Raw genomic sequence first — 12,881 nt, forward strand, 5'->3', positions numbered from 1 at the left:
GCACATGAGCATAACGAAACTTATTGTATTTACTAGTTGCTATATCAACACTATATAGAGAAATAGTTAAGAAAAAAATGAAGAAATCTTTGGAAGATATCACTGAACATTTTTTTAACCATAGCTAAAGTAAATTTATTACTTGTGTTGTTTTTTTTCATCTGTGTTTTTTGTGTTTATTTAAAATTAGACACATCTGATATTATTTTAATCTTATATCTGTTATTTAACCCTCTGGGGTCTAAGGTGTTTTTGGGGTCCTTGAGATGTTTTGACATGCCCTGACATTTGTGTTTTTTTTTATTTTATTAGATCAGATAACATTTGAATCTGTCATATGGTCATGATACAATGTGGCATGTTGTCACATTTCACTTCCATTCTTTCGGGGGTAAATCAGTAAAAAATATATACACTGTATTAATGAAGCAAAACCACATAATTGTACTAGACGTGTGAAATTAATGTGGTAAAAAATGAATTCTCTGAGCCCCAAGTGGATTTACACAAACTGTGAAAGTCAGAAAGTGTTGGGTTGTTTCCCGCTCTCCTCTATCAGTTATAGAATTGTACACTTGTCTTTATTTACATGAACCAAGAACCTCAACATTTCACAAGTAATTCAATGTTAACAGCTGGAGAGAAGAGAGAGAAAATGGCTTCAGAAATCTTTGTAGAAACACTGGAAAGTTTGTAAATTTTGCAGAATTTCACCATATAATATGAAAGTATATTATGTATGTAAACTCGCGCTCGATCGGCCCAAGGTCCGGCATCCGACCAGCACAGAAGATCTTTACATGTTACTGTCTTTTCTCGCAGCAAAGTATTTTTGATTAAATTCAACACATTTTCTCATATGTATTAACTCGTTATTTCATCTGACTCCATAAATGAAAAGGTTTTAATGATATCTGGGCATCATTAAATGTGAGCGAATGTTTTACTATTCTTTTTAAACTCTTGAATGAAAATAATGTCAAAGTCAATTAGAATAATCAAACATAATAATTTATTATGTCAGGTAAATGTATCATGCCAATTTCATAATCAGTTCAAAAATCAAATCAAATCACATTTATTTATATAGCACGTTTAAAAACAACACACGTTGGCCAAAGTGCTTTACATACAGCCCAGCACATATAATCTAAGATCATAAAACAAAGTATAAGACAATTACAAAAATTTAATTACAGTCAAATGCAAGAGAGAAGAGAGAAGTCTTTAAAAGAGATTTAAATGCATCGGGTGGCACAAGATCTAACATGGAGGGGTAAACTGATCCATAAACAAGGATCTGCAACAGAGAAGGCCCTGTCTCCTTTTGATTTCAGTCGAGACTGGAACGGTAAACTGAAACCTATGTACAGATCTTAAAGGCCTAGAGGATGTGTGTTGCTGAAGAAGTTCACTAATGTAACTTGGTGCCGTCTCATTTAAGCCCTTAAAAACAAATAATAAAATCTTATACTTAATCCTAAATTTGACTGGAAGCCAATGAAGGGATGCTAGTACAGGTGTTATACTCTCATACTTCCTTGTCCCGGTTAAAAGCCTTGCGGCAGCATTTTGAACTCACTGCAGATGTGAAAGTGATGCATGAGAAATACCATAGTACAATGATTTACAATAGTCCAATCTGGACGTAATAAAAACATGCATAACAACGTCCAAATCATTAAAAGACAAAAAAGGTTTCAATTTCGCTATATTCCTTAATTGGAAGAAGCCACCTCTAACCACTGAATTTATATGCTTATCAAATTTTAACACTAATCAATTTTAATCAATACAATAACACCAAATGCTGTGGAATAAAGAGGAAAGATGCAAACCCGACATTAGGAAGTACATGAAGCTGAGAGTCGAGACTCACGGGCTGATCTGAGATACAGAAAAGGCCCTGAGCTCTCGTTGCATTTCATTATATAGACAGACCTCATTTCAAATGTAAAACATGAGTTCACAGTGGAGATTCACCTTACTGTGCCAGGCTTACTGGAGGAACCATTTGCTAGGAAATTTGCATTGCGTTATTAAACACCTTCTGAACATTTGTCTGTAAGACACAGCCTTCTGTGTGCAAGATATTTCTAAACTCTTAAGAACTTTATTACCTTTTGGTTTACTTTGTCTACTTGAAGTGTCTACTTACTGAGACATTTCAAATGATACCAAACATGTATAAAACGGCATGATAATTGTTCACATTAAAAGCATAAGATGCTTGTGTGAGTGTGTGATCTCACCAAGAGTGAGGGAGTGCGGGTCGAGGGAAAGAGATGTAGATTAGAATTATTCTAGCTGAGACTTGCGTCTCCAATGGTGAGTTCAAATGGTCATTTCCTTTGTTTTCTCAGAGAGTAGCCCTCTCTTCCAGTTCTTCCAGTTCTTCCAGTCTTACAATGTAAAATGTCATAGTAGATTTGACAAGAAAAGTATTAAGACAAAAGAAATATATAGATGTGTAATAAATTAGCCATTGACACGTATATATAACACACAAATATTTCATCATAGTTGATTTTTAAGGGCCTGAATATACATTTCTTTTTTCTGCTTGTATCACATATTCATTTTCTTAATAGTTGTAAGTTAAAACTTCTTGATTGTGGTTAGTGCAAATTCTTTTTTGGTTTTATTTACATATTCTAAAAACAGCAGATCCATAGTTAATCTTTTGAGATTTTATGTTATTTTGTTAGTTTCATCTGACAGGAGTGATGATCAGTGGGTTTGAGTTTTTACCTTCATCATTACAGCTTGGGTTGAAATATGGATAGAGTTTCTCAGTGAAAGTCTGAGCAGTGAAAGAGTAGAGATGATATCTGGACTCCACATCATAAAAAGAGACCAGACCCTCCTCATAATCCACAAACACACCAACCTTCTCAGGTTTCACTCTCAGAGATAAAGAGACAGATGGACTTTCACAAGCTTTATATTGATTCTCATTCCTCAGAATCACAGTCCAGAATCCATTCTCAGGACTCAGTCTGATCTCCCCCTCCCTGTTAATGGATTCTCTGATCACTCCTAACCTCCACTCAGTCTTTCCCTTCACCTGCACCTCATAGTAAAATCTCCCTGAACTGAATCCCTGCTTTCCCAGAACACAAAGAGTCTTAAATCTCTTTGGGTTTTCTGGGACGTTCTGCTTAACGTCTCCATCACTGACTTGTTTTCCATTATCAGACAGGATGAGATATGGATTCGCTGTTTCAGGATCCAGAGTCACATCCACTGAGAGAGATCAGACATTATCAATCAACTTCAGAACAAACATTTTCAGATACAGTATATAATACAGATTATAAACAATGTATTGTAAGTGTATTAAAGAAAATGCTGTCAGTCACACTGTACCTGCAAACTTCTGCACAAACTTCAATCCTGTGAACACAGATGAAAATATAATGATGAATTATTCATAGCAGTAATTTCAGGTTAACAGTGTTATTTTTTATTTTTAACAGTTTTATTTAAAGACACCATTGTTAGTTCCCAGCATGCTTTGCACATGGCTGGAAATGGAGAGTAAATATTGAAATTAAGTGTTATTTTATGTGTTTTTGAGTGAAGGGAAACATCTGTTAATGTTTAATGTTCAGTGTCTGACATGTAAAAGAGTTTCTGTTATGTTGAAGTTTTTATCGTTACCATTGTGCAGAAGAGTAGAGCTTATAGGTTGTGAATAACTGCATATACTAATAATATGTTGCTTTGTTCAATAGCTTTGCTAATGCCAGTGCAGTAGCAAGTGTGTTTCTTGTGCTGTGCTGAGCAACACACAGTCTTTTACTTGTACACCATAACTTAAAGTCAAGTCAAGTCATCTTTATTTATATAACGCTTATTACAATACAGATTGTTTCAGAGTGGCTTTACAGAGATAACAGGAAAATAATGCAAATAAGTTTGTTTCTAGAAGAAAATATTGTCAGAGTCCAGCTTAAGTAATGTTCAGAAATGGTTCATTTTTGTTGTAAAAAGTTATTAATTTAGTTTATTTATATATCTAGCCGATCTGGAGAAAACCGTGATGTCATCGTCCAGCTCAGTTCAGTTCTCATATAATGGTGTCAGTGCAGGAGATCAATAATATTGTTGAATATTAAATGTCCCCAACTAAGCAAGTCAAAAGCCAAAGGCGACGAAGATGGAAAACGTGATAGTGGCAATGAACCAAAACTCCATCAAGTGACAGAATGAAGAAAAACAAAAAACAAAAGAGTCAACAAAAAAAGCACATTTCACAAAGAAAATATTCAATTCATTGTCATACATTAAAATTGTAAATAATTTAGGAGATTTTACATATTTATTTATTCAGGTAGATTTCATTAAAGAAATCAAGCCTTAAAAACGACTCAAAAATATCATGTGTAATATTTTTACCATCATTTTTTTTAAATAGCATGTAACAATTTTTTACAGTGATTTGTATTAGTGTTTGTTCATGAATAGTTACATCATAACACTTACATGTCTCTAAAGTAAGTTAGAGTAATACTGCAATAACTGGTTCTGGCATCAGTTAAAGTTTGGATATAACTTTACATACGTTTAGTAAGCGTTTTATCATACCAGTCTAATGCTAACATGGCAAGTTTAAGTTATGTTATGATTATATTTTTCAAACAGTGTGATCTTTTGCAGACTGAGATAAAATAACTGGTGATCACTAACTTTTTATTCAACCCATAATATTTCTTGAAAAACGTAATTTCTAAGTTAATAACAAAAATAATCTATACACTGTATTTGATATTCACATACCAGTTTGACTGATTTTTTCATTTAGAGTCTCATCTAGAGTTTTCTTCAGTTCAGTCAGAGCTCTTTTCAGAGAGTTCACTTCAGAGTCAATCCTGATCTCAGTCCAGTTCTTGGTGTGTGGACGACTGTACAGGGATGAGCTCATCTATAGCAGGAGAGAGAGAAGACTGTTAAATATGATCTTATTTTTAAAGCAGTAAACTCAATATGTTTTACACAGGAGCTTTCTAACACAGTCGAGGCAAGACCTCTGTATGAATATGGATGGATATGACTGTACTTCCTCTAGTTGATTGATTACATGAAGAATTGCTTATACATTCTGTATTAAAACATTTCTGAAATATTTAAATATGCAAATTAAACATTGTCTAATTGAATATGCACTGATTTGATTAAATATTCAGAACAGAAATCTGAATATTGAATAAAGCCAGGTTCAACTTTCTAGTTTGATTTAGTTGACATAAAAGTTTTTACTGAGGGGATTTTTCTTTTACTCCATGAAACAGAAAATAACAGACCGAAAAAAAAGATTTTTCATCATGTTTGTAGGAATAAGATGTTGTAAATCAGGTGAATGATATATGAACAACTCCCTCAGTAAGAACCTTTAGAATATAGACAGGAATAAAACTGTAAAGTTTGGTGTGTGTAAAGCTGCAGACGTGGAGATTTCTGACTGAGGGTTATTTTAGTAAACACACACACACACACACACACACACACACACACTTTTCCCTGGTTTCCCCCACAATCCGAAGACAGCAACATTTCTCATTTTCATGAAGTGTAACTTGACGTCCGAAAATAACTGAAACTGCAACCTTCAATAAAAATTTATAAAAACTATAGACATTTTTTAAAAAAAGTATACAAATGTCAAAAAACAACAAAATTATTAAATAAAATAAAATGAAAATGGAAAATACAAAAATATTAAATAAAATATAAATAAAATACCTGCTGAGGAGAAAAACGTAATGACAGACAGCTGAACGTAATCAGTTTCCAAGGAGACTAACTAGGATGCAATTAAGACTAAACTGAACTCAGGGGCTGTTTACATGACACCATTTTCAGCTAAAAACATTTTAAAAAAATTATGTGTTTTGGCCTTTCATTTACACGACGACGGCGTTTTGGGTTCCTGCAAACGCAAACTTTTGAAAATGGGTTTCAAAATACAATTTTTTTAAAAACCGTCTCCGGGTACACAATAAAAACGCAAATCTCTGAAGACGATGATGTCATGCACATGCGTATTACGTGTTCAGTATATAGTGTTTCATCGCCATCTACTGGCCTGGCAGCAGAATACAGGGCTTTTAGTCGTTTTCGCGGATCCGTGTGAATGGGGATCGTTTTGATAATGGTGTCGTCTGTATGCGAAAACTCATAGGAAAAACTTCTCCATTTTAAGCAAATCGTTGTCGGGTAAACATACTCTCAAGCACAAGAAACACATGCAGGCATCCGTCTCCACACACCACAGAGTGAATATGTGGGAAAGCTTCTTTCACTCTTGTCTTTCCTTCACAAGTTATTCCTTCCCTTCACCCATTCTACAATTTAAATAATGGCAAGCATGGACGACCTATTAAATATTATTAGTTATAACCTCTGCTCTGACTAATAATCAGACTGGCGAGTTTATGACGTAGAGATTCACGTTAACGGCCGGTGTGAGACTCTGAGCAACATTGGAATCCGCATTAACAAGTACAATCTAAAGTAAAGAGTTAAACAGAATAATAACATATCTAGATAAATATAAATTACCAAATATCGTACAATAAATATTGTACGTATTGACTGAGACAGATGTTGACAGACCTGTATGAGATGGAGATGATCTTCAGTGTGTGAGAGCTGCTCCAGCTCAGTGTTTCTCCTCTTCAGCTCAGTGATTTCCTGATGCAGCTCTTTAATGAGATCTTCAGCCTGTTTCTCTGCTGCTTTCTGCTGTTCCTCCATCATCTTCAGCAGATCAGACTGACATCTCTCAATGGAGCGGATCAGACCAGTGAAGATCTCAACACTGGAGGACTTCTCTTCATCTGTGTTTCTCTGATGAACGAGAACAGTTATGTTTGTTAATCTATTCCATATTCACATATTATTTAAAGGGATAGTTCACCCCAAAATGAAAATTCTATCATCTTTAATTAACCTTATGTCACATAAAATGTGTGATTTTTCAGTGTAACACAAAATAATGTTTTGCATGCTGCTCTTGAGGACTAGCTGTCGAAGAACTTCAATAGAACTCCATACAACAGATTTGTGCTCTATAGGAAAAAACATTATGTGTTTGGAGCAACATGATGTCACCGTTAAATTCTGTTAGTTTCTGTTTTCATGGATTCTCATTTTGCTTTCATTCGTCACGTGTTCCTTGTTCTCATTTTCTGCCACTCATCAGTTGGACATTAACACTAATCATCACAGCTGTTCATCTTTAAGTTGATCATCTTTGTATATTTAAGTTCCTCCCTTGGTTCTGTTCATTTGTCGGTTATTATTTGTGCACAGCACACTGTCTCACATATTGGCTGTTTATTTAGAGTATGATATTAAATCTTATGTTATTAAATCATCGTCTTCATCTTCTGTGGAACTAATGCCGATTTTCGCTCGTCGACAGGTTTTGTGACAAATGCCCGAATTCATTGGCAAATCGGTGCTCGTTCACGTGAGTGACAATCACACAGTGTGAATTATCAAGACGCGATCTGAGAGAATCGCAGATGAGTCGCCGATGCCCATAATAGATAGATACATGCTAAATATCTGGACCTGTCGGCGAATCAAAATCCTGCTGTGTGAATGTGTTCTGACTGAAAAGTACATCGGCGAAGACCTACAGCCAATGAGAGACCAAGAAACAGGACAGCAGGATGTTCAGGGAGGAATTATAGACCAGGATATTATTTTAATAGATATATATGCAATTATATCAAACAGAAAAAAAGCACAAACATTTGCTTGACCAGCAGTAACAGCAGCACATTGTAAAATTATTTATTTACCCTCAACTCTCTTTGCAGAAACACACTCCTTGCTCCCCTCGTCTTCCCAACCATTTCCTCCTGCATAATCTGTTTTTTTTTCTCCTTTTTGCTGCAAATCAGCGCACCGACAATTTGGATCGCAATCTTGTTCAACTCGGATTGATCGAAGCACAAACCTTTCTCAGCTCTACTGAGTTCTGGATCTCTTGAATCTTCTTCATTCTGTCCTGGATCATCTGATGAATGTCTGTCTGTGTGTGAACCAGCTGATTCTACATACAGAGAAAAACAGACACATTTATCACTGAATATAGCTTTCCATCTTCTGACTGTCTTATTTTTAAAAAAAACTATCAAAATTATAGTTTCACGTCTGACAGTTTTGAGGGTAACAAAATTAGCTTTTATCAGATGTAATGAACAACTATTGGATTAAGCTTGGACAGGTTCTTCAGTACACAGGAAAGAAACATCAAGGTAACTAATGTAACCCCCATTCCCTGAAGGAGGGAACAGAGATTTTACGTTGGACTGAACTGATGTATTGGGATTTCGCCTGAGAGCCTTTGAGTGGTAACAGAACAGGTCAATGCACAATGCGAGTGAGATTTGGATCACAAGCCAGTCCCTGCTTCCGGGTATATAAGGCAGCGTGCAAACTCACACATTAAGTTTTCTGCTGAGGCTCTGTTATAGTTGGCCGGCCAGAATTCCAGGCAAGCTTCGCTGACCAAAAATGCCTGCAGGTCCCCCAGCCTCTTAATGGATGTGAACAAAGTCAGGAGAACTGTCTTCAGAGACAGGATCTTGATCTTTACTGACTGCAAGTGCTCAAAAGATGCTCACTGTAGGGCCGTTAAGACCAAAGAGAGGTCCTAAAAGGGGAAGAGGTTTGGCTGAGGAGGATTCAACCTCCGGGCGCCTCTCAGAAAGGAACCTGATGAACAAGTCGTGTTTCCCCAGAGACTTACCGTCTACTGCGTTGTGATGTGCGGCCATAATGGCAACATACACTTTCGGAGTGGAGGGAGACAGCCTTCGCTCCAACCCTTTTTGCAGGGCATCTATGAGGGTCTTACCTGCGAGAAGAACACCAATCAACAAAGAGCAAAATCAACTTAAAAGCATAAGCACGCTTTGTAGAGGGGGCTCTACCCGAGGCAGATTACTGCTGGAGGGGCCACTTAAGTTCTCTGTCTCCTGTCCAGAGACTACATGTGAAGGTTCCAGAGGTCTGGACACGGGTCCCCCGTCCCTAAGAAAGCAGCTCCTTCCTCAAGAGGATCCACCAAAGAGGGGCTGTTTTGAGGAGCATGAGTTCTGGGAACCAGGTCTGGGTGGACCAGTAAGGTGCAACCTGCTCCTCATCCTCCCTGACCTTGCACAGTGTCTGTGCGAGCAGGCTCACTGGGGGAAATGGATACTTGTGTAGGCCCTGGGGCCAGCTGTGTGTCAGTGTGAGCCAGTCGTCGAGATACGTCGAGATAAGTATGTTCCTTCAGGTTGATCGCTGCAAACCAATCTTGGTGGCGAACGCACGTGAGGATGTGCATTTCTGCGTCAGCATCTTAAATAGAAGCTTGTGAAGGGCCCGATTCAAGACGCACAGATCCAAGATCAGTTGCAACCCATCGCCTTTCTTGGGCACAATGAAGTACTAGTTGGAGGGACCAGCTCTATCGCGTCCTTCGGCAGTAAGACTGCGATGAGAAGGCATTGCGTCCTTTGTCGACTTCCTTCATCTCAGCCAGTTTCAGCCAGAGATGGCGTTCCTGGACCACTAGCGTGGACATCGTCTGCCCAAAGGACCGCACAGTGACTTTCGTCGCCCTGAGGGTGAGGTCCGTCACTGTCCGCAGCTCCTGCATCAACCCTGGGTCAAAACTACCCTCCTGCAGCTCTTTTAGTTCTTTGACCTCAGGAGGGCTATAGTGTGCAGGGCAGAGGAGGCCTGTCCAGCAGCGCTTTAAGCCTTGGCCACGAGTGCGGCCGAGAATGCACCGCAACTGCACGCTCCACCTGAGGGATCTCCATGTTCCCTTTGGTCGCCCCGCCATCGGTAGTGAGAGCGGAGGAGGCAGCGGAACGGTTTCTGGCAGAAAAAGGTGCCGTCCACGAATTTGTGACCTCCTCATGCTCTTCCAGGAAGACAGGGAACGGAGTGAGAAGGTGCTGTACACCATGCGCCCAATGCTAGCAGCGGCCTGGGAAATCATGGCTGTCAGCTCTGGGTCGGACTCGAACAATGCTACACTGCGCAAAGGGTTCAGCACTGTCGGCTCAAGCCCGCCCTCTGCACGAGCCCCGAATGAGATGCTGGGTCCCCCATGGGACCGCGGGGATTCACGATGATTGAAGAGCAGAGTGAAACAACATCTGCTCTGCTCCGAAGCAAAAGCTTAATGTGTGAGGTTGCATGCTGCCTTATATAACTGGAAGCGGGAAGTGGATTGGCTTGTTCTGTTATCACTCAATGGTGATTGTGCTCTCAGGCGAGATCCCTATACGTCAGTTCAGTCCGACGTGACATCGAACATGACTGACTGATAGGGAACTGAATTTCATGGGGTGTCTAAAGTGCTTTGTTTGTAACTCTCACCTTCTTCTCTCGACTCTCCTCCTCTATAGGAACAGTGTTGTGAGTCCTGTGTTCTCCTTCAGTGCAGGACAGACAAACACACGTCTGATCATCTCTACAGAACAGCTCCAGAGGTCTCTCGTGTTTCTGGCATATATAATCCTCCAGATTTTCCACAGCGTTGATCAGTGTGTGTTTCTTTAGACGTGGGACTCTGTGATGAGGCTCCAGATGAGAGTCACAGTAAGAGCTTTGACACGTCAGGCAGGTCTTCACAGCTTTCTGCTTTCTTTCATCACAGATGTCACAGAACACCTCAGATTCTCCTAGATTGAGCTTCTCCTTAAAGTGTTGCACAACCTCTCTGAGTGTTGTATTAATCTTGAGATCAGGTCTTTTGCTGAATTTTTCTTTACAGAGTGGACAGAAGCAGATCTGTGTGTTCGTCCAGCACTTGATCAAGCAGGTTCTGCAGAAGTTGTGTCCACATGGAGTGGTGACTGGATCAGTGAACACTTCCAGACAGATGGAGCACTGGAGCTCCTCATTTAGTGATGGACCACTGGAAGACGCCATGGCTGAAAAGATTAGTAATGTCAATATATCTTCTACATTGCTGAAGAGAGCAATTTTGATAATTATATGTACTGAGTAAATTAGGCTATGGATGTTGCATGTTAAGTACTATTATAACTTACAACAACAAATTATGTACCACTGTTTATATCAAAGTCAAGAAATGTCTAACTCGCCTCCAACACTAACCCTAACCACACTGACCCCTAACGTCTGGTCTAAGACTGCTGGTTTCGTTTTAGATGGGCTCTGTGACACTGGAGTTGAGAACTGTATTGAGTGATAGAAAAAAAACTGAGGAAACTAAATACAGAAACTAGTAGCCACAGTACAGCAAATGTAACAGGCTTATACAACAACAATTTAATCCCATCATAAGTTCCTTTATAAAAGACCACACTGAAAATGAGTGGAACTTTTTTCAAACAAATCACTTAATAAATAAACATCTGTAAACACCAAGGGTCATTTCTGTTTTATGGAGTTATGATTTTCACTGAACCTGTTTATTCTGTCTGCAGTTCAAATACTTCCTGTTTCTGATATGTGACATGAACACAGACTTTAATTTTACAAACGTTCTTATAGCCTACTGCATCATGCTATTAAACTAGTGAACTTACATTTTCATCGCTTACCTGTGAGTGAATATCAGATTTGATCGTTAATTTTCAGGGTTTCTGCAATGTTGTTTTGAAGAAGCTTCCAGTTCATCTGTTCAGTTTCACTTTCCCTGAAGTCTTTACACACATGCAGTGATGTCATATAGCTCCGCCCATAATCATAAATATGAAACTGTTCCTAATCCATCCATGCTGAGTCAATGAACAGTGTAAGAAACTTTTAGAATATGTGTAGATTTTTTTAGTTTCTTACTTTTTGATGAGAGTAGTGGGAAATATCAAGTTATCACAGTTTCTACAATTGAAGTTTGTTTAAAAAGGCAACACACTAAACACATGATGCAGTGCAATTTGCCTTGGTTTCCTGGATCGGTGAAACAATAAAACATATAAAGGCTTTCGAGTAGCTAAAAATAAATTATAAAGGCGTGGTAAAAAAAACAAACAAAGATTGGTAGTTGTTTTTAAAATCAACCCCAAACAGATCAAATGCTGACCGTTGTCTGGCCACTGTACGAGTGCACACATCACGAATCACCATCCTGAAGCACGAATCTCAGCCATTTAAATTTAACTGATATTTTGTCTGTCTGTCGTCTGAGGGAAATCTGATTTTACCCGCCGGTAAAACCACTACAGAAAGAGCTCACTGGAGAATAAAATGTATATCTATCAAATATGCTTACAGTGTAGTGTACAGTGCTTTTTGTTTGCTCTGGACGGTGTGTGAGGCTCAGTGTGGATACCGGAGGAGCTGAAAACGATGACTGAGAGCCCTGATACCTCAAGAGATGAAGGGTGTTTTCTGGTCCATTTACTGCCAATAGGTGTCGCTAATGCACTGTTTAGTAGTTTAATTTCCACTGTAAATGAAACGAAGTAGCAGAAGCTCACCTTTGAACGGAGTTCACACAGTGCTCACAGATTCAGAAGAAACCAGTAGAAGTTTGAGAATAGCATGTTTAAAATGTAAACCTGTTAAATGGAGATAATATAATTCTGTCCATGCTGGATATTGATAGTTTCATCACAGAAATCTCTCAGATGAAGGAAGAGAAGGCATCACTGGTAAAGTTGATGGAGAGAAACTGAAGGAATCGAGAGTTTTGTACAGGATAAAGATTCACTTCATCCTTAAACTTAGCGCTAACTTACAGATTTCTCTTAGAACCACCAAGGAGACATCAAGTCAGTAGGCCGATCCATGGCAGCCCTGGTGGCCACGGAGAGGCATCTCTGGTTAAATCTATCTGATATGAATGATAGGGACAGAACTGTATTATTGGACCATCCGCTCTCGCCTTCTGG

General features: G+C 38.7%; 1 protein-coding gene and 1 long non-coding RNA gene across 2 annotated transcripts in view; one reads left to right on the forward strand and one right to left on the reverse strand.

The window, feature by feature from the left end:
• Positions 1–12,881, forward strand: part of LOC143725560 (uncharacterized) — a 358,276-nt gene that overhangs the window by 340,964 nt on the left and 4,431 nt on the right. The window lies entirely within an intron of this gene.
• On the reverse strand, positions 990–11,724 carry LOC143725530 (E3 ubiquitin-protein ligase TRIM39-like). Its single transcript, XM_077218007.1, has 7 exons — positions 11,589–11,724; positions 10,396–10,952; positions 7,973–8,068; positions 6,619–6,852; positions 4,783–4,927; positions 3,370–3,396; positions 990–3,246 (listed from the first exon to the last, which is right to left on the reverse strand). The coding sequence occupies exons 2-7, from the start codon at positions 10,948–10,950 to the stop codon at positions 2,711–2,713; spliced, it is 1,593 nt and encodes a 530-aa protein (XP_077074122.1). The 5' UTR covers positions 10,951–10,952; positions 11,589–11,724; the 3' UTR covers positions 990–2,710.

The sequence above is a fragment of the Siphateles boraxobius genome, unplaced genomic scaffold (assembly GCF_051911475.1).
Source record: "Siphateles boraxobius isolate OS27281-9 unplaced genomic scaffold, OSU_SipBor_1 77, whole genome shotgun sequence".
Taxonomy (NCBI): domain Eukaryota; kingdom Metazoa; phylum Chordata; class Actinopteri; order Cypriniformes; family Leuciscidae; genus Siphateles; species Siphateles boraxobius.